The sequence below is a fragment of the Apis florea genome, unplaced genomic scaffold, assembly GCF_048593485.1.
Source record: "Apis florea isolate Af1SG1 unplaced genomic scaffold, ASM4859348v1 contig_2190_pilon, whole genome shotgun sequence".
NCBI lineage: Eukaryota > Metazoa > Arthropoda > Insecta > Hymenoptera > Apidae > Apis > Apis florea.
Genome location: NW_028256541.1, coordinates 2,639,553 through 2,660,896, shown reverse-complemented (window position 1 = coordinate 2,660,896; position 21,344 = coordinate 2,639,553). Strand labels below are relative to the sequence as shown.

The 21,344-nt window shown below is 19.6% G+C and overlaps 5 protein-coding genes across 14 annotated transcripts; 3 read left to right on the top strand and 2 right to left on the bottom strand.

The window, feature by feature from the left end:
- The first annotated feature begins 78 nt into the window (after positions 1-78).
- LOC100868826 (uncharacterized) lies at positions 79-4,408 on the top strand. 2 transcript variants are annotated; one of them, XM_031915048.2, is made up of 4 exons: positions 79-582; positions 756-1,576; positions 1,671-1,907; positions 1,989-2,280. In XM_031915048.2, exons 1-4 carry the CDS (start codon positions 505-507, stop codon positions 2,200-2,202), a joined length of 1,350 nt encoding a protein of 449 aa, XP_031770908.2. In that variant the 5' UTR covers positions 79-504; the 3' UTR covers positions 2,203-2,280. The 2 variants fall into 2 exon arrangements, with proteins under 2 accessions (XP_031770908.2, XP_086771907.1); XM_086915781.1 differs by lacking the exon at positions 1,989-2,280 and adding an exon at positions 3,988-4,408 and having other exon boundaries at positions 81-582.
- On the bottom strand, positions 2,224-7,148 carry mus301 (mutagen-sensitive 301). 4 transcript variants are annotated; one of them, XM_086915765.1, is made up of 17 exons: positions 6,586-7,148; positions 6,196-6,478; positions 5,912-6,090; positions 5,628-5,804; positions 5,458-5,557; positions 5,172-5,368; positions 4,942-5,087; positions 4,620-4,854; positions 4,410-4,550; positions 4,133-4,312; positions 3,895-4,003; positions 3,650-3,807; positions 3,457-3,552; positions 3,193-3,366; positions 2,999-3,112; positions 2,789-2,923; positions 2,224-2,700 (listed from the first exon to the last, which is right to left on the bottom strand). In XM_086915765.1, the coding sequence occupies exons 1-17, from the start codon at positions 6,904-6,906 to the stop codon at positions 2,611-2,613; spliced, it is 2,835 nt and encodes a 944-aa protein (XP_086771891.1). In that variant the 5' UTR covers positions 6,907-7,148; the 3' UTR covers positions 2,224-2,610. The 4 variants fall into 4 exon arrangements, 3 of the variants coding, with proteins under 3 accessions (XP_086771891.1, XP_086771886.1, XP_031770904.1); XM_086915760.1 differs by having other exon boundaries at positions 2,782-2,923; positions 3,895-4,312; XM_031915044.2 differs by having other exon boundaries at positions 3,895-4,312.
- Positions 7,116-19,484, top strand: eas (ethanolamine kinase 1). Of its 6 annotated transcripts, none has more exons than XM_086915802.1 (7): positions 7,116-7,527; positions 16,961-17,099; positions 17,716-17,853; positions 17,933-18,198; positions 18,269-18,495; positions 18,843-19,065; positions 19,154-19,484. In XM_086915802.1, the coding sequence occupies exons 2-7, from the start codon at positions 16,974-16,976 to the stop codon at positions 19,218-19,220; spliced, it is 1,047 nt and encodes a 348-aa protein (XP_086771928.1). In that variant the 5' UTR covers positions 7,116-7,527; positions 16,961-16,973; the 3' UTR covers positions 19,221-19,484. The 6 variants fall into 6 exon arrangements, with proteins under 6 accessions (XP_086771928.1, XP_086771916.1, XP_086771912.1 ...); XM_086915790.1 differs by lacking the exon at positions 7,116-7,527 and adding an exon at positions 16,662-16,741; XM_086915786.1 differs by lacking the exon at positions 7,116-7,527 and adding an exon at positions 16,680-16,836 and having other exon boundaries at positions 16,917-17,099.
- On the top strand, positions 7,653-9,616 carry LOC100868714 (succinate dehydrogenase assembly factor 2, mitochondrial). The gene is made up of 4 exons (XM_086915810.1): positions 7,653-8,053; positions 8,481-8,591; positions 8,683-8,831; positions 8,927-9,616. The coding sequence occupies exons 2-4, from the start codon at positions 8,559-8,561 to the stop codon at positions 9,195-9,197; spliced, it is 453 nt and encodes a 150-aa protein (XP_086771936.1). The 5' UTR covers positions 7,653-8,053; positions 8,481-8,558; the 3' UTR covers positions 9,198-9,616.
- Blm (Bloom syndrome helicase) lies at positions 9,413-15,738 on the bottom strand. The gene is made up of 15 exons (XM_031915011.2): positions 15,006-15,738; positions 14,599-14,713; positions 13,936-14,538; positions 13,003-13,837; positions 12,825-12,932; positions 12,593-12,753; positions 12,255-12,476; positions 11,816-12,177; positions 11,481-11,739; positions 11,024-11,407; positions 10,765-10,918; positions 10,504-10,691; positions 10,095-10,416; positions 9,809-9,974; positions 9,413-9,716 (listed from the first exon to the last, which is right to left on the bottom strand). Exons 1-15 carry the CDS (start codon positions 15,098-15,100, stop codon positions 9,623-9,625), a joined length of 4,068 nt encoding a protein of 1,355 aa, XP_031770871.1. The 5' UTR covers positions 15,101-15,738; the 3' UTR covers positions 9,413-9,622.
- Positions 19,485-21,344: the final 1,860 nt, after the last annotated feature.

Below are 21,344 nucleotides of genomic sequence, written 5' to 3'. Positions count from 1 at the left end.
ATTTATACTATGTGGCAGCACTTATCAATTACTATAATAAACGCCATCTATTATGAATCTATTGAACATTCAATGCATGCATTACATATATATTCAAATTTTGAGATTTTATTTTATTTATTGTGTCTCATATTGTGTAATAAATATATATGTAAACAACCATATCCTTGCGTATAATATATACATAAATTTTAGTATTTATTGTACTAATTATCTATTTATTTAATTAAATTTTTTTACTTTAATTTGTTTTAATAATAAACTAAAAAAGAAAAAAATTATATCATATTTATAAATTTATGTCTAAATTTTTTGTTGCATAATAATAGCGCATAGTAGTATAAAACTGTATAAAAAAAAGCTGCTTCCATATGCAAAATTAATACAAAACATTCATTTGTTTAAAATTTAATAATTACAGTCATATGTATGAGTGTAAGAAGTGGAAGATAGGGATAAGTATCCTTTTTAATATTCACAATTAGACAAAAAAAAATATATGAAATGGTTAAAAAAATGAAAAAAAATATATCTAATACAAAGAAAACTGCTAAAAGTATTAGTGAAAAAAAGTATTGTCAAGTAAGTAATAATAGGTTATATGATGTACATTATATGTTAATAGTTCTATTAAAATTATATTTTAATAAGTTTTGTACTAAACAAAACTATTTACCATATACATTTAAAATTTATTCAATTTATCAAATTATATTCATTATACATAAATATATATATATATGTATACATTATAGAAAAAAAAATTAACAGATGATGAAGATAAACATAAACCCGCAATTGTTAAAAATAAAAATTTAAAATTTAAAGATAAATCTACAAAAAATAAATTGTCTAAAAAAATTAGACAAATATATAAGAATAAAGAAAATCATAATTCTATTAATTTTTTAAATTCTGACATAATAAAAGTAATAGATACTAAAAATAAAAAAAAAAATAAATTAATCAAAAAAGTTCAAAAGAAAAAAAAACATGAAATTGATGACAAAAAACAAAAAAATCTTGAGGACAAAAATAAAATTTCTAACCAAATTGAAAATAAAATTAATAATAATAAATTTATAAAAAAGACAAAATCCAAACATATACAATCTGAAATGAAAGAGCAAAATAACAAACCAATAAAATTAAATTCAATGTTACAAAAAAAAAAACTAAATAATAAAGTAATAAATTTAAGTTCAATATTAAAAAAAAAAATAAAACAAAATAAGAATAAATTTTCAGATTCTTCAAAAAAAAGTAATTCTGAAATATCTCCTAAGCAACACAATTTAGAAAAATTACTTTCTAAAGATAATAAACAAGAAGAACGAAAAAAAAGAAAAGTGAATGAAAAACCACAATCCTTAAGAGATAGAATGATGACTAAATTAAAAGCTTCTAGATTCAGATATTTGAATGAAACACTTTATAATAATGAAAGTTCAGAATCTAAAAAATATTTCAAAAATGATCCTGATGCATTTAAGGCATATCACGAAGGATATAAACAGCAAATCGAACAATGGCCTTTAAATCCCCTTGATGTCATAATATCTTCAATAAAAAAAATGTTAGTACATATAGTACATATTGTTATAATTATAAATTAATTTTTAATTGTTATATTAATCCATACATACATATATATATTAATCATGTTATAGACCAAAGCATTATATAATTGCTGATTTTGGATGTGGAGAAGCAAGACTTGCTGCTACAGTTCCTCATAAAGTTCATTCTTTTGATTTTATTTCTTTGAATAAAAATGTAACTGTTTGCGATGTAGCACATACCCCATTATTAACAAGTGGAGTAGATGTTGTTGTGTTTTGCCTATCTCTGATGGGAACCAATCTTAAAGACTACATTATAGAAGCAAATAGAGTTCTTAAAAAAGAGTAAGTATAAGTAAAAATAAAAAATACATGTATTAACATTTAATATAAAAGAAATATATAAAAAAAAAAATAATTTTTCAGTGGAATTTTAAAAATAGCTGAAGTTGAAAGTCGATTTGAACATATAGAAAATTTTATAAAAGTAATAAATAGTTATGGTTTCAAAAATACTTGGAAAGATTTATCTCATAATTTATTTTATTTTTTAGATTTTAAAAAAGAAAGAGACATTAATAATAAAAAAAATAAGTTACCTCTTATAACTTTAAAACCATGTTTATATAAAAAACGTTAGAAATTAAGTAATAATTCAATATTCTAATTTTTATATTTTATTAGCAGTGCATTTTAATAAACTTTGTTATTATATATATATTATATTGTGTTTATTATATTTTATCATATAATAACATATTATGCCAGAAATTGTTCCATGATGTTTTGATATCATACTTTTTTCAAATGAAATCAAATTACGTTTTGGACATTTAATATATGTGCCTGCTTAAACAATGTGTTATTCTTAGAACACATTGATCTGTTTGACACAATATGTAAAAATTTAAAAATAATAGCAATTGTATTATACATAATTAACAAAATTTTATAATTAAATTATGTAAAAAAATACATGTTATTCATATAAAATTAATATTTTATAAATGAAATATTTATATTATATAAATCGAATAATTTTAATAATTTAAAATCCTTTTAAAGTATTCATATGTATTCCATCTAAAATATTTTCAGTTTCATCTTGTAGATTTTCTATTTTCTCCACTATTAATAACTGTAAAATATAATTAAATTAAATGTAATAAAATTAAAATTAATAATATGATACATCATTAATAAATATAATCTACTAAACAATTTACTTTAGCACCCTCAATAATTTGCATTGCAACCTTTTTACTTAAATATGGAATTTTTTCTTGTAACTGTATTGGTTGAGTTTTAGCTATAATTTGTACTGTTTTAAATCCAGCATTATATAATTGTCGTGCTCTACTCTACAAAATGAAATATTATAAATTATAATTTGCTTCAAATTTTTATTTTATTCTATAAATAAAAAATATTCTTACAATTTTAACTAAAGGTAAATCCATTAGTGCTTCTAATTCTAAGGGACAACAATAAGATAATTTTTTACTGAATACATTTAATAAATCTTTAAATGCCCAAAATTCATCTAATTCCTGAAATAATGATCTAATTAAATTGATTTTATAATCATACTTATTAATCATACTAATATTTTAATAATGCATTAACTAACCTGACAAAATCGAATTACAGAAAATGCAAATGATGATACAGCAGTTAAAAGATTTTGCACAATACCTCTGCTTATATCATATTTTTCTGCTATTTTGTACACTGCATGTTGATTCCACAAATCATACAGTATTAATGTTACATAAAATCTATGAATCACTCTTGGTTCTACATTCTGTTATGTATGAAATAAATTTATAATATATTTATTAATATAAAAATAGATTTAATATATACAAATTAAATTTTATATACATATACATACTTTAGGTATTAATCCATCACGTATTTTACTTATATTTATTTCATTAATTCCTAAAAGTCTAGCTGTTTTCATTTGCGTTTCTGATAAATTAATTATCTAAATTTTATAAGAATATTACAAATTATTAATAAATATTAATCAAATTATGAAATATATTAAATTAAATTATAAATAATTATAAATCAAAAATTACCATATCATAATAAATAAATCCTATTGGTTTTATTTGAGATATTATATTATATGGTGTAACAAGATATAATAGATGTAAATAATCAAGAAGAATTAAATGTTCTTGTGCTTTTTTTAAGTCTTGATATAATGTATATGCACATTCCATATCAATACAACCTTCAATATAAAATATATATATTTAAAATAATTTTATATAAAGAAATATTTTATTAATTATTTAATAATAAAATTATTTATTCTTACCTTTCATAGCTGCACGTCCAAGACTACATAATTCTAATTTAGAATTATTGGTAAGCTTTATTATTCGTTTTTTTTTTGTTTCTATTTTTGTAGGACAAGAAGATATATCCTGTGATGGAAACACAACACTTATATTTGGTTTTAATATATTAACATTTTTTTCTTTTTCTTTTATTTTTATTACACCACTTTTTAGAAATTCAGTTATCGTTTCATCTACAATTTGCTTAATATTTACATTTAAACGTTTTTGTTGAATATTAAGTAATGTCCTTTTTGCTATTTTGTGTAATTCATATCTAGTTGTTGCCATAGAAAATAATATAGCACTTAAAATTAAATTATTTATACCTCTATCTCTATCTATATGTAGTGTACTTAAAGAATCATCCATTTTAGATTTTAAAAGTTCTGTTATCTATATAATAAATATTATTAATAATAAATATACTTTCTATATATATATATATATATATATAATTTTCTAATTATAATAAAGATATTATTATATATACCTTTTGTAATTCATTACTTTTACATATCAGTATACTCTCTCCTATATTTCCCATACCCGCACGACCAGCTCTTCCTACCATTTGTTTATATCTACTTAAATTCAAAAACTGATTGCCAATATACGGACTTCTTAATATTACCTATTATGTTATTCTTGGTAAAAATAAACAATAATTATTATTATTTAAAACGAATAATAATTGAGATACCCTTCTTGCTGGTAAATTTATTCCAGTTGCTAGTGTTGATGTACAACATATTACACAAAGAGTCCCTGATTTAAAAGCATCTTCTAATAATCGTCTTTCCTCAGATGTAAGACCAGAATGATGATAGACTACACCAAAATTTATGGTTTTATGTAAGATAGGACAAAGACCTTCTTCATTTTTAAGTGCATTTAATAAATCTTGTTTTTTATCCCTTTTGTAATCTTGTAATGATCTATAAATAATCATACATAATTAATATGATTTATAATAATATGTAAAAATATATACAAAACATAAAAAACATAAAAAAATTTTTTACTTGGGTAAAACTTTAGCTAATAACAAAGCAACATTTTCACAATTTTTACGAGAGGAACAAAATATGAGACATGAATGTTCTGGAATTATATCCATTACCAGACCTGCAATTCGATCAGGATCTATGATTGCTGCATCCTTTGAATACTTTTAAAACAAATGAATAATTATTAAATATTAATAATTATTAATAATTATAAATATAGAAAAAATATAAAAATATTAACTTACACGATAATTAATTTTTTTTACATCTGTTAACAATTCTTCTGTTTTTAAATCAACTAACCAAATATTTTCATCACATTTCACATATTCTTTAATTTCAATAGGTCGAAAATTTCCAGTATATAAATCTGCATTTAAAAATGTTGCTATTTCTTCTAAATTACCTATTGTTGCACTCATTCCAATAATATGAATATTATCTAAAATAAATAATGTATTATAATTAATAATGTATATAACATATTAAATATAAATATAATATTAATTTTTATAAAAATGATTTTTTTACCATTAACATAAAGTACTTTTGTTAAAAGAACTTCTAATGTAGCACCCCTTCCTCCATTTTCTCCAAGAAGATGTAATTCATCAACAACTATAATACCAATCTAAAATATGTTGATATAAATTAATATTTGAACTAAAATTTTAGTGATGGATCTATTAATTTTTACTCACTTCATGAAGACGTTTTTCTTCTATTAAACTATTTATTAAACCTAATGCTTTTTCTATAGTACATATATATATGCTATTTTTTTTACGACGCTTTTTGGGAGGAAAAGTTCCTTTTGTTGCTGCATATTCTTCAACTAAAAAACCTAACTCAAGTGCAAATGGTGTCATTGCTTGAATCTAAAAATTTTAAAAGTATTTATATTTCTTTTTGATTAATTATTATAATTATTATAAATAATGATTAATAAATAAATTCTACAACATTGTATGATACTAATACTTACTTTTTCTTGTACTATAGCAACGAATGGTAATATAAATATTGCATTTTTTTTATTACACATAAGTTCTTGCAACATTAATATTTCTGCAACCAATGTTTTACCTCCACTAGTAGGAAGGGCATAAATTAAATTTTTTTTATTCTTTATTGCATCTAAATTTAAACAATCATCTTGCCATTCTAAAACAAGATATATAATTAATATAATTAATTAAATAATATAAATATAATGAATAAAATAAATTTATTAATAATGAACTATTTTATCATAAATTAGGTACTTACGATATAATGTATTAATGCCTTTAATTTTTAAGAAAAGTTCTTTTGTCTTATTTGACAAACCATAAAATGTATCATTGTTTATTAAACTTGTATTAATATTTATATTTTGTTCTTTTAATTTATTATCTAAACAACATATTTTATTTGGAATAATATTGCTATAATTAACTGAGTATCTTTTAAGAAATTTGACATCCTGTTGCTTATTTTTTAATAAATGTATTGAATTCATTCCTTTTGTAACATACGTTTCTTCAGAACAATTTTTTAATGTATGAATAATCTATTTTAAAAAAAATATATAATAATGCATATAAGTCTTAAAATTATATCTATGAATTTTACATTAAATATATTTACAAATATAGAAATGTTAAATTATCTAACAACCTGAGTAGAACATTCTAAAACATTTTTTTCGTCATATGAATCAAATTGTGAAAACATTTTATCCAAAAATGTATTATCCTGCCAATGAGTATTTGTTTCATTCTGAGAAAAATTTAAATTATTTTGTGTAATTTCTGATGATTTCTTTTCTTTTTTCTCTTCATTATTATCAAAATATTGTGTTTTCCCATTATTTTCATCTGTATTAAATACGTCACAAACACTCCATTCATCTATAAAACTATTTAAAGTTTTTTGATCATTAACATTTATCTCATTTTCATTATCATTTTCAATATTTTTTAATATTTTATTATCCATTGACAAAATATAATCAATTAGTTGTAATAGTTTAAAAACTATTTCATTTATTTTCTTGAATTCATATTTATATTTATATAATTATTATTTAATAAACAATTTGTATTTAAATAAATATTCGTAAATAATTATAAAAAATTTATCGCCAGTATATTCATATATTTTTCATAATTATCATAAAAGAAAAAAAAATAATAAAAATATAAACTATCACTAGTGAAATCAAAAGCAGTGTTGCTAACTATTCTACACTTTCCGTTTATATATAATATAAATATGTTTTCAAAATTTCAAAGTTTCAATTAAAAATTTATTTCAAAAATGATGCTATCGCATGAATTTAGTTTTATTAATATTACAAATCAATTCCTTGAATCTGTTTTCAATCACTATCAATAAATAAAATTATAAGCGAACTTTTTAAAATTTGTTGAGTGAATATGAATACAAAGTGTATAATTAAAATTTTAAAAACAATAAATTTTAAATAAAGTTTAAATTTAATATGTTAAAGTATTGCAATCAGAGAGAAAATCAAAATCCGACAATAATTCTCTCAAAAATTTTTTAAAATTAATTTATTACAAATTAAATCAAATTAGTTTAAAATTTTCAATTAAGGTACGTACGATATTTATAAAAAAAAATATTTAATTTTCTAAAAATATTTTTTTTTTAAATATTTATTTTTCTTATAATATATTTTATCTCTCTGCATTCTAAGATCATAAATTTTTTTAAGAATTACTTTCTGGCATTTTCATACATGTACATCATGCCAATCCTATAGGACAATTTTTTTTGTCTTCACCTACTTGATGGTGTATTGAAGAAGAAAAATTGAAATACAGAAGAGAAAGTTTGCAATTAGAAAGAAATTCTAAAGGAAAAAAAACTTAACAAATAATTGATATTGAGCATTAATTGAGAATCAGAAGCGTGAAATCTTTTGTAAATTGAAGCATTTTAAATAAATAAATAAATAAAAATATCGAATAGCAAAAATTCAAAATTTTATTTTGAATTATCTTCCATTAATTTCGATGAACAGATCAAAAATCTAATTCATATTCTCAATCTTCTGAATTCTTATAAATCTGTAATGTTAGATATATTTTCCAGCCTAAAATTCAGAACATCTGACGAAGTATGCGATAAATTTAATAATTTTTTTCTTAAATCATAATTGTATAAAATATTTAATAACTTAATTAAATAAATATTGAATAAATATGCAATTTATGGAAAAATATATTTTCAGTAAATAAGGAAGTACTTATATAACATATTATAACCTGAAAATTAATATATCTGAATGCATTTTCGTAATTTGAATCAAATCCGAATAAAATAACTAAATTAGTATAAAAATAAATATCTCGAATTAGTTATTAAAAAAACAAAAGCAAAAATTCGAAATTTCTTATTTTAGTTTTAATAATATTACTGATTCAAGATGAATTATATTTTACTTAAAACTGTTAAATAAATGAAAATAACCAAATAAATGAATATTAATAATTATTTATATATATATATATATAAGTAATATAAAATTATGTTTAATCTATCAGGTGATCTATTGTGAAAATATAGTTACTTAACCTCATCAAAAACAATAATTTTGTAACACCAAGATAAAAAAAATAAACATGAATGTTCTTATAAAATCTCTGATATCAATAGTAAGCATAAATGATAATATATTATTATTAAAACAATAGTTATGTTCTTATTAAATTTTATATTTAAAGTATTTATAACACGTAATTTAAGGTTAAACCAGTACCTCTACGACGTATTTCAATAACTTGTATATATTGTAAAGATGATTTTCAAGATGTAATTCATCCAGAAAGTCAAGAACCTAACATACCATTATATGTAAAACGTAATGAAGAAAGTAAAGATATAAAAAAAGCTCGGTAATATATAAAATAAATATAGAATAAATAAAATTTTAAGTATTAAGATTAAAATTTAATATTGTTTTTATATATTTTATTTTTATATAATATAGATTATTGTATCAATCTCGCAAACGTGGTATGTTAGAAAATGGTCTTCTTTTAAGTACATTTGCTAAAAAATATTTATGTGATTTTGATGATAAACAACTTCAATTATATGATCATCTTATCAATTTGCCAACCAACGATTGGGATATATTTTATTGGGCTACAGGTGCAAAGCCAACTCCACCTGAATTTGATAATGAAGTTATGGATTTGTTAAAAAAACATATCAAAAATGAAGACCGTCAAGCAAGAATAATGCAACCTGAGTTATAAGTATATAGAACTTAGTAATTTAATAGCTTCAATTTTCGCTTTAATCTTAAAAAAATAAAATTATGATAATATAAAAAATTATTTGAGTTAGGATATTTTTTGTTAACATATAAAAATATGGTAGTATTTATATTGTAAATATAATATTTACAATTATAGAATTTATAAAAATATATAATTATAATGTTATCTTTTATTTATTATATATCAATTAATATTATTAAAAATATTTTTTATTATAAAATTGTGTATATATACATATTTTATTTATCTTATAAAAACATAATATTATTGCATTATTTTGTGCCATAAAATGCCAATTTCAAATCAATATAAATAAATTATATCCTAAGTTACATGGAGTACCATGCTGTTATAAATACATATATATTACATATTAAATCAATCTTATTTATGTATTTATATTATTTCTTTGAATTTAAGCTTACTAATCCCGGTCCTTTGTTTAAATTTGTAGTCGTACATTTTGCTTTTGTTGTTGTTTTTCTTTTTTGTATGCTAAAAATAAAATAAGAATTATCAAAAAATAATATATATAATATGTCATTATATTTAATATGATATAATAAACAAAGTAAATAAATGTATACCCTGATGTTCGTTTAAACTTTTTATTTGTATTTCGATAAGTAGTTTTGCCTTTACGTTTTTTACCACGAAATGAGTTAATTTTACCGGAAAATGTAGGAGTATCGTTATACCATGTATCGTCATTATCATCATCACTACTTTCTTCCTTTTCTTCACTCAATAATACTGTTAAAAATCATAGTATAAATATATTATTATATATATAAATATATATTATTAAAATATATCATATTATATATAATTAAATATAACTTATATAACTTAAAATTTATTAAATTTATTTACCATATTTTTCTGCAGCATATTTTTGTGTAATATCTAATAAAGCTTTTCCATATTTTTCAAAGTTTGCTTTAGTTACATGTGGGATTTGTAGCATAGCTTCTTCACTATCTGGAAGTATTTGACTCATTGCTCTAATTGCAATCATGTTCATAACCGATGATGCTGAAACATCAAGTGCTCCAGCAATTCCTCTTATTATCTCCATCAATTCTTTGTAACATCGATCTTGTAATTCCACAAGTATTTTATCAATTTTTTTCGTAACTGTAGATACTGTTGCTACAGCAGTAGTACTATTACTAGACTTTATAGGAAGCATTATCTATTTTAAAAACATTATATTTTAATAATTTATTCTTATAATTCACTTTTAAACTAAAAATAAAATAAATTGAATATATTATTCTACTTTTATATCTTTTTTTGTCATGAATTCTGCAGCATTTGGTCCAATTTTTACATAAGCACAAGCAATTTCATTGTTTATGTACATCTGTTCTTGTAAATATTCCTTAAGCACCATATGATGTAATAAACGGTCAATATCGGCTCTATTCCACGATTTTCCACGACCGTATAAAGGAGACTTATTAAGACCTATATAAATATTTAATATTTATTACACAAAGAGATAATATACGTATAATATATTGAAATTTAATCTTTATACCCAATTCTCTTATTTTCTTGATATCACTTCCTTTAAATATATCTGTGAGAAGTACTAATGTAAGATTACAATTTCTTGTTTGATTATTAATATCGCGTACAGCTTTCATAATATGTTTTGCATCATCTGTTGCATCTAACATAGTAATAGTATCCTAAAAAATTATATACAAAATATTTACACATATATATTTACATATAGATATTTAAATAATTTAATTAATACAAACTTTATTTTTTTAAATAAAAAAAAAACTTACTTTACTTCTACAATTATCACATGATGTAACTTTGTTAGCGATACACTGTTCTCGATCAAATATTTCACCAAAATAATTTAATTGTTGTGTTCTGCGACAATCTGTTTTATTTTCACAAAATGATACCATTTTAAATAAATTGTCGATATGAGTTTTTATTATAGTAGGATTTGAGTTATCTAGTTCAATCATTTTTCTAATCCTATGCATATCAGTATAATTATAAAATAAAATACAGTCTGCATTTTCTCCATCACGACCAGCGCGTCCACTTTCTTGATAATAACCTTCAATAGATTTTGGTAAAGCTGCGTGTATTACAAAACGTACATTTGGTTTATCGATACCCATTCCAAAAGCTATTGTTGCACAAACAACTTTGATCTAAAATTTTTTATTAAAAAAATAAAAAATTATGTAGTTATAAAAAAAATATTTTTATTACTTATTTCCATACTTCTTCTGAAATCCATCGACCTTGGATATCGCTTCTATTATTATCTGTAAGACCAGCATGATAACTTAATGCCTTAATGCTATTCTTTCGCATATGCATTGCATAATCATCACAATCTTTACGAGATAAACAATAAACAATACCACAATCATTCTTGTATTTTGTTTTTATCATAGCTATTACTTCATCTGAACAATTTTTACTTTTTTTTGCGATAATGCTATATCTTAAATTAGGTCTATTAAAGCTTGACATGAACCTGATCAAAATAAAAACATTTTATTATAAATGGTAAAATTTCGTATGTTAAATATATTTCAAATCAAATTACATACCATTTAGGTGTAGTAATACGTAATTGATGTAATATATCACTTCTAACTCTTGGTGTAGCTGTTGCAGTTAAAACAATGACTGGCACTTTAGGATAATTTTCTCTGAGACAATTCAATTTTTTATAGTCAGGTCGAAAATCATGTCCCCATTGACTAACACAATGTGCTTCATCAATAACGAATCTTGCTAATAATCTTCTATTATACAATGAAGATAAAATATTGCAAAATTTTGGAGATGCAGAGATTTTTTCAGGTGTTACATATAATAATTTAAGAGCTGGATCTTTTTTTGAAAGTTCTCTATATATTCCTAATGCTTGACTATCTGTTATTCCTCCAGACATATGTGTAGCTGGAATCTACACAAAATTTATTAATGAATTATGAATATATATATATATATATATAGACAAAATATGATATTTAAAAAACTTACATCAAGAGAAGTGAGTTTTTGAACTTGATCAAGAATAAGACTTTTTAATGGTGAAATTACAATTGTTACTCCAGGTAATAAAAGTGCTGGAAGTTGATAGCACAATGATTTCCCTCCTCCAGTTGGCATTAAAATAAAACAATCAAATCCCAAAATTGCAGCATTAATTGCTTGTAATTGATTGGGTCTAAATGAATATAATCCAAATTTTTGTCGGAAAATCTTAAAAAATATGAAATTTGATAAAAAATTTAAATAACATTATATTAAATATTTCATAGAATATTTTAGAATAGATATATATTTTCAAAATAATATTGAAAAATAAAATATCCTACTTTTAACATTTCTCGTGAATGAGGATATGTTAATCCATCAAATTCACCACTGATACCATCATTCTTATAACTTCCAGTAAAAATACCCATTTGGATATTTAATTTATCTTTTTCTTGTTTTTTTTCATTTGTAGTATTATTAGTACTTTGTGTAGCAGTTTCTTTAAAAATATAAAAATTATAATTGAAAATTTATAATAATAACAATGACTTCTTAATTATTACAATTTACCTTTAAAATTTGATTTTATATTACAATCTATACTTAATGCAGGAAATTGCTCAAGTTCTTGAGTCAAGCAATCAACTATGTCTTGTGAATATGAATATGAAATATTGTCTATAACAAATAAATAGTTATGTATATGTATAATATATATATGTATAATATAATAAAAGTATGAATTTACCATTTATATATGATGCATCCTTTATATTCGAATTATTTTTGTTATTTTCATATTTTAAATTTTGAGAAATTTGAACAGTTTTTTTTTCTCTCTCTTCAGAATATACATTTTTTTCATTATTTTCAATTTTTTCTAATTTATCAAAACTAATATTGATATTAGAAATGCTTTTAGTATTAGCTACTTTGGATTGTTCTTCTTTTTTCCATATTTCTCCTATTTGTTTAGAAATTTCAGATGTCACAGATGCCTTAATAGGTTTTTTCAATTGAAATATACTCTTTTTCGTTTGAACTAAAGAATCATTTGATTCATCTTGGAGAGAAATATGTGAATCTATATCTTCTTTTTTCTTTATGTAAGATTCATTATTTTTTTGTAATGATTGAGCGAAATCTTCTATTGTTGGTGAAACTGCAGTTTTCACTTTCATAATATTGGTATAACTTGATCCTACATCTGAACAATTAGTATTAGATGCATTGAAACTATCATTATCAGAAATGCTTATTATTAACTGTTGATTTGAAGATTGTGATGTTTTAGATAACGGTGAATCATTTATGCATCTATTTGTAATTTCAGATAATTCCTGAACATGTTTTTGATTTTTATCATATTCAATATGTGTTAACTTTGTTTCAACCAAACGTATCTTTGCTTTAACATGTTGATATAAAATTTTTAAATCTTGAAATGTACGTTTATTAAATTGTGGAAATTTTTCTAATACTGGTAATGGTATTTGATCTAATGCAGTATAAAATTTTTCAAGAATTTCTATTTGAAAATTTCTTAAATGTTTACATCTATCTTCTAATTTATCTTTTGTAATCTAAAAATAAAATTAATAATAATATTCAATAATAATAATGATTAATATTTATTAAAAATAATATTATCAATAAAAAATAAAATCATATTAATATTTACCGGTACTGAAGACATTATTGGTTTCTCTTTTGCAAGTTGTATCCATGAATCTAATTCTTTTCCTAAACCTAAAGACTTCAAATTTAATTTGTAATCTGGTCCTATCCATCTTTTTATTGGAGTTCTTTTGGGACTATGTTTAAAATTAGGACTGTTGCTATCTGAATCTGATATTATAATATTTTCTTTTCTTTTAGCTTTTAAGCATTTTTTGGGAGTTCTTGGACTATCAGTTTCAATTAAAATTTTTTCTTGTATTTGTACTTCATTATTATTTTTAGATGATTGCAAAGATACATTATCAGGTAATGATTTATTTTTTTCAAATGATTCATTTGATGTTTCTTCATTACTACTAAGAAGAAATTTTTTTCGATTTAATTTTAAAGTTTTTTTTATATCATCATCATCTTCACTATCTGATGAATGAATAAATTTAATCTTTGATTTTTTTGTATGCCCAAATTTAATAAGTTGTTGTTTTTCATTTATCTGTGAATTTTCTTCTTTAGAATCTATATGATAATTTTCTTCTAAACTACAATCTTTTGCTTTTACATTATTTTTAATAACATCAATGAACATTGAATCATCAGAACTATTCTAAAATGTATAATTATATTATAAAATAATGCCTTTTACGTATATTAAAGATATACTTACAATAGATATAGTGGATGTTTTTTCTTTTAATTTTTCTGTACTAGAAGACTTACAGTCTTTAGATATACAATCTAAACTTTCATTTAGTAAATTTGTATTTGATAACTTAGGAGTGCTATAAATCATCATTATATTTTATTTATTACATTTTTATTATACATTTATATTCTAAATATAATCAAAATATTTAAGATACAAATAATATAAAAACATAAGTTTAAAGTTAATTATATATATTATATAAAAAAATTTATTATATATATTATATAAAAAATTTTATATAATATATTAAATTTTTATAATTTTTTATAATTAAATTATTAAATTTTATTATATAAAAATATTTATTATATATAACTAAATTATATATATCATTATAGATGATTTTCAGAAAAAATTTGTCATACCTTGATTGTAGAATACGTTTATTATTTATATGTTCAAGAAATCCTTTAAATGAAGGTTGTATTTCATTTTGACTAAGTGGAATCTTCTTTGACATTTTTGTAATAATAATGATTATTCAAATGCTATAGAATTTTGAAAATACAATGTATATGAAAATTGTACAAAAGACGAAATAGATCACGTTTGATTATTATATTATTTGTATATAAATATAAAAGATATAAAACGTGATGTTGAGGAATTAGCAAGTAATAAACACAAATGATGAATGAAATGTCTTTAAAAATCTTTTTCAACTTCATATTTCTTCAATATAAGCAAAATGCAGTAGTGTCATTATTAAATTTATAGGTTATATAAATACATATAAGTTATACACAAATTTAAAATATTAAACTAATTGAATTAAATATTGAAAATATATTTTATATAAATCTTTCAATTTCATTTGCAAAAATCTTATAAAACAACGTTTGTGAAATAATTTTGTTTTAATTCAGCTATTCTCCTCACACTACACATTCGTATTCCAAGTTACTTTTTGATGAACAAAAGTGTGATATTTTATAGGGTATATACAATTAAAATTATTTATATAAATAAATAATAATATTATATAAATTTATTATATATGTATTGGTATAAAGATAAATTTTATTTCGGATTATCCGAGAAGGATAGTAAGATAATAAAATTTGACTTTTCTTTTGTATATTTTAAATACCATCAAACATTTGAAGTTAGCAGAAAATTTTAAATTTAAATTTTTTTTTCCACATTCCAAAAATATTATTTCTAATATTTTACAACATGTATTATTCTTTTTTAATATGTTAAAGGATATTTTATTTTATTCAATCTTTTCACTATTTTTTTACATTAATAAATATTTTATATAACAAAATTAACTATTGCTATTAATTAATTTACAATTCTACAACTCTTTTAGTAATAATCCCTAGATCATTGTTAACATTGGCGTAATATTGCATAAACTTTATTACTATATTGTATCATATATTAAAGTAATTTAAATTTCGTATATATAAATAAACTTATACTGTATAAAATGTATATATATGTATATAATAAACTTATAATATATAAAATTTTTATTAATAAAATCTATTATTTCTTATATATATATACATATATTTATAAAGTATAATTTATAAAATAATTATTTATAAATAATTATTTATAAAATAATTTATAAAATACCAAATAAAAAAAATTATAAATATTTGTTTGTTAATTAATAATTTCAGAATAAATAAGATATTATTATCTCTTTATCTCTTTTGCACATTATAAATTTTAAGAATAATTAAAAAAATTTTTTAAAATGTATTTAAGAAAATATAGAATTATAGTTTTCTATTTAAAAAAATAAATAAATAAATGATTAAAAAATTTTGTAATTTTTTATTATTTAACATAATTTTTATTATAATAAATAATGCTTAATAATAATAATAAAATATTTTTTCTATTATTATTTTTATATAAAAATATATGAAATATAAATCTTTTTAATATATTGAATAAATAAATAATTTCCATAAATGTAAATTCATAATGAAATCATTAAAATAAAAAATTTAAGATTTTAATATTCTAATTTATCTTTTCCAACTATTATCATCAATATATATGAAATAGTGTATTTAAATATTCTCATGATTATGTTAGTAATGATCCCATAGAACAACTTGATTTACAAGTGACATACAATGTGACATATTTTAATATTTTGATAGATTATCAGTATTAAATTTATTTATTTTTAACTTATAATTTCAAAAACATCCATTTATTCAATAAATTGTTGTAATATAAATATATATATATATGTGTATATTATATATAACAATTATATATATATATATATAAAATAATTTTTGCTGTAGATAACAATTGTTATATATATATATATAACAATTCTTTGCTGCAGATAATATATTATCATGGATCAACTATGCAAAGAACCTCATCTTGATATAGTAATTGAAGAAAATGAAATTGTTGATGGTGCTAAAAAGATAATTAAGAAAATTAGACCAACATGGCCTTTAAATAATTTACATTTTAAGGTAAAATATTTATAAGATATAATATTATATAGTAGTTTTTTACATTTTATATACATGATTATTTACAAAGATTTAATTTTGCTTATCTATTTTTAAATTCATTTTAATTTCTAAAAATTATAGTTTTTAAAGTATACTATATATTATTAATTAATTAAATGTTATATTCAAAAGTATTAATATTAACTATATAACTCTTAGTTCAAAATTATTTAGATTGATACTACATATAAATAGTAACAACAATAAATAATAATATAAAAAAAAAATTAAGTTAATTGTATCTATTATTATATTGTGTTATATGATAGTTCTATTTCATATTTGATTTATTCAAATTTGTTATTTACATTATATTATTATCATTATTATACATTATGATTAAATATCAAATGTTTTCATTTCTTTTCAAGAATATTTTTTTATACCTTGATACATTATATTTAAAATTTGATAATATTGATAATATATTTTTTTTTCCCAATGTTAAATTTAAAATCTAATAAATTTTATAAATACTAATTTATTAATCTTTATTTAAATCTATTAATTTATTATATTTTATTAAATTAAAATAAAAATTTATTTAAATAATATTGCATTTTTATTTTTTTAGATATTTACAGATGGAATCACAAATAAACTTATAGGAGTATGGTATGCTGGACATTACAATGAAATGGTTTTAATTAGAATTTATGGACATAAAACAGATTTACTTATTAATCGAAAAGATGAAACAAGAAATATTCGAGTAAGTTTAATATTTAGAAAGAAAAAAATAAAAATATATGTAATCAAAATAATTATAAATAAATTGATTTTTTAAATAGATATTAAATAAAGCAGGTTTTACACATTCCATTTATGCTACATTTAATAATGGTTTAGCTTATCAGTTCATTGAAGGTAACATACTTACAATAGAAACAGTCAGAGATCCTAAAATATATATATTAATTGCTAAAAGAATGGCTCAAATGCATAAACTTAAACCTGAAGATGTTGAGATATCCAAAGAAGCTTGCATTTGGAACAAATTAGAAAAATTTATGGAAATTATGCCAAAAAAATTTTTAGATGATATTAAACAAGCAAGGTATTTTAAAGTTTAAAATATTTTAGTTATATATTATGTTTATTAGATTAATTATTATTATTATTTTTAGATTCGAAAAACTCATAAAGCCATTTATAATATTAAAACAAAATTATCAAATGTTAAAAATGGAACTTATAAGTTTGAATAATGATATAGTATTTGCTCATAATGATTTACTTCTAGGAAATATACTTTATAATCAAAAAGAAAATACAGTTACATTTATTGATTTTGAATATACTGCATATAATTATCAAGCTTTTGACATAGCTAATCATTTTGCTGAATTTGCTGGTAATATAAGTATATATGCAGAGTATTTTTTTTAACTCATAATGTTAAAATGCCTTCTATAAAAATGAGCAAAAATTATCAAAAAAATGCTCTTACAAAAATTATTTATACACAGATTATATGTATATTATATATACATTATATTATGTATAAAAATAATACAATAGATTTTTTGGACATATAGAGATCATATAAAAGTGATATATTTTTATTTTTAATATTTAAAAATAATATTTAAAAATATTATATATTTTTTATTTATTTATATCATATATTATCTATAATATTTATAAATGTTATATGATATAAATAAAATTTACTATAAGGATTATTCAATTTAATTTTAGGTATTGATAATCCTGATTATTCTTTATATCCTAATGAACAATTGCAAAAAGCATGGCTAAATATATATCTTCAAGAATATAATAATGTAAATTATGTACTTGAAAATGAGATTAATTTATTGTATTTTCAAGTAAATAAATTTGTTCTTTTATCACATTTTTTTTGGGGTTGTTGGGCTCTCATACAAAGTGAACATTCAACAATTGACTTTGACTTTTTACAGTAAGTATATATATATATAAAATATTATATATTTATATATATAATATAATCTTATAAATACTATATTCTTTAAAAATTATTTTAATAGATATGCCGCGATACGATTTAATGAATATTTTAAATGGAAAGAAAAATATTTTAATATAAAAATATAAAAAAATTTTTTTATATTTTTATTGTTATGTGAAACTAACATTCCAATATTTATATTTGTTATATTTTGTAAATAACATTCCTGTGTTATAAACTTTTTTATTTGCATATTTTTTTATGTATAAATTAAAAATTTTATTATTGTAATAAGATCAATATTGTATTATAAATTTATATCAATGAATATTATTGTAAAAGAATAATGTAATATATAAATAACTTTGTAAATGTTATTTTTAAAATATAATAATTATTTCAAATAAAAACATTATTAATTATAATCCACTTATAAATAAAATAATATTTTTATACAGTGATTAATATTATTATTAGTCTATTGTCATTGTATATTAGATTTTATTTATTTATTTATTTATTTTTTTTAAATACTTTTTATATACTTTTTTAAAATTGGAAATAGAAGAATATATATTGTGTGCTTCTTTAGTTATGGCAAGTAAAAAGTTAAATTTTGCTTAGAAGCATTAAAAATTATTAATTTTTTGCTTTCTAATACTTTTAAAGAAGAATTTAAAAATCCTAATTTTAAATTTAGAAATCCAGTTCAAAAATTATTTAAAATTAGTATTTTTTTAAATATATTTGATAGGTTATTACTGTCATGTTCATTTATTTACAATTAGTCCAATGAATGAAATCAATATTTGCATAAGACGGCTATTTAGGCGTAATAAATAAATTCTATTACACAAATATATTGTTATATATATTATTTCTAATAATCTATGTTAATTTGTATAATGATACAATTGCAACAATTATTTATTCGATTAATTCAAAATTGAAACAAAAATAACTTATTAAAATAATAATTATTGCTGTCATTGCTTCCCATCTATCACCAAGGAAACATCTATTCTACTAATTCAATATTTTCAAGATATTATTTAATGAATCTAATGGACATCTTTTATATAGACAATTTTGCATTCTGAATTATGGATATAAATCAATAACACATGCATATTATTATGTAATATTCTAACTTACAAAAAAAATACTGTCAAATATGCTTAAAAAATATTAAATTTATATATGACTTTTGAATTAATAAATTCTTTAATGAATTTAAAAAATATTATAAAAGCACAAAAAAAATAACAATTTGCTGTTTCGAGGTAAAATTTAGCGTTAAAAAATATCAATAATATAATAAATAATAGAATAAATATAAATAATAGATACTAAAATAAATCAAATATAGGTATAAATATATAAATATGAAATGTATAGAATATAATAAGATTTCTTTATTTCTTTTTTATTAAATTAAATTTATCAATTAAAGTAATAAAATGTTTTTTTTTAAATAATTACATATCAAAATAATGCAAATATTTTAAAAATTTTCTAATTTAAATAATCATGATAATTCGGAATAAAATTATATTATACAATATATATATATATTTCTTCATGTTTATATTATTATATTATCATTTATATTTTTATTTTTTGAAATTTGTTATAAATAGTGATAATATATATAAAATATCTCGTTATTGATAATATATTAATTAATAAAAATGTGTTATAAATATACTTTTTATTAATAAAGTGATATTTTTATATATTTATACAAATAAAAAATATATGGAATATCTCGTTATTAATATAATTGATATAATTGATAGAAAGTTATTCTTTAAGAAAAAATAAATCGATAAAATAAAAAGAAAGAAATAAAAAAGAATAAAATTTTTTCATTTAAAGTTTTGTTTGCGAATAAATTAAGTTGAACAAAAAAAAAATTTAAGTGAAATTGACTAATTCTCAAATGAACTATCGATAGAAAATAATTCTATATAATTTTATATAGTAAAAAAAGTATAGTATAATTTTTTTCACTTAAAAATTAATTTTTGAAAAAATTGAATTTAAAAATTAGCTTATTATAATTAAACATAAATATTCAATTTCAAAAACAAGATTTCAACTAATAAAATATATTTTTTATTTATTCCCACACATTAAGTAATCACATATAGTTTATTCATATTTAATCGAAAATTAATTAATTTCATTTGATTTTAAAAATTTGTTAAATTTAATTTACTCAAAAATCTTAAATAAAAACAAATTGTTTTTTTTTACTTACTTTTTTT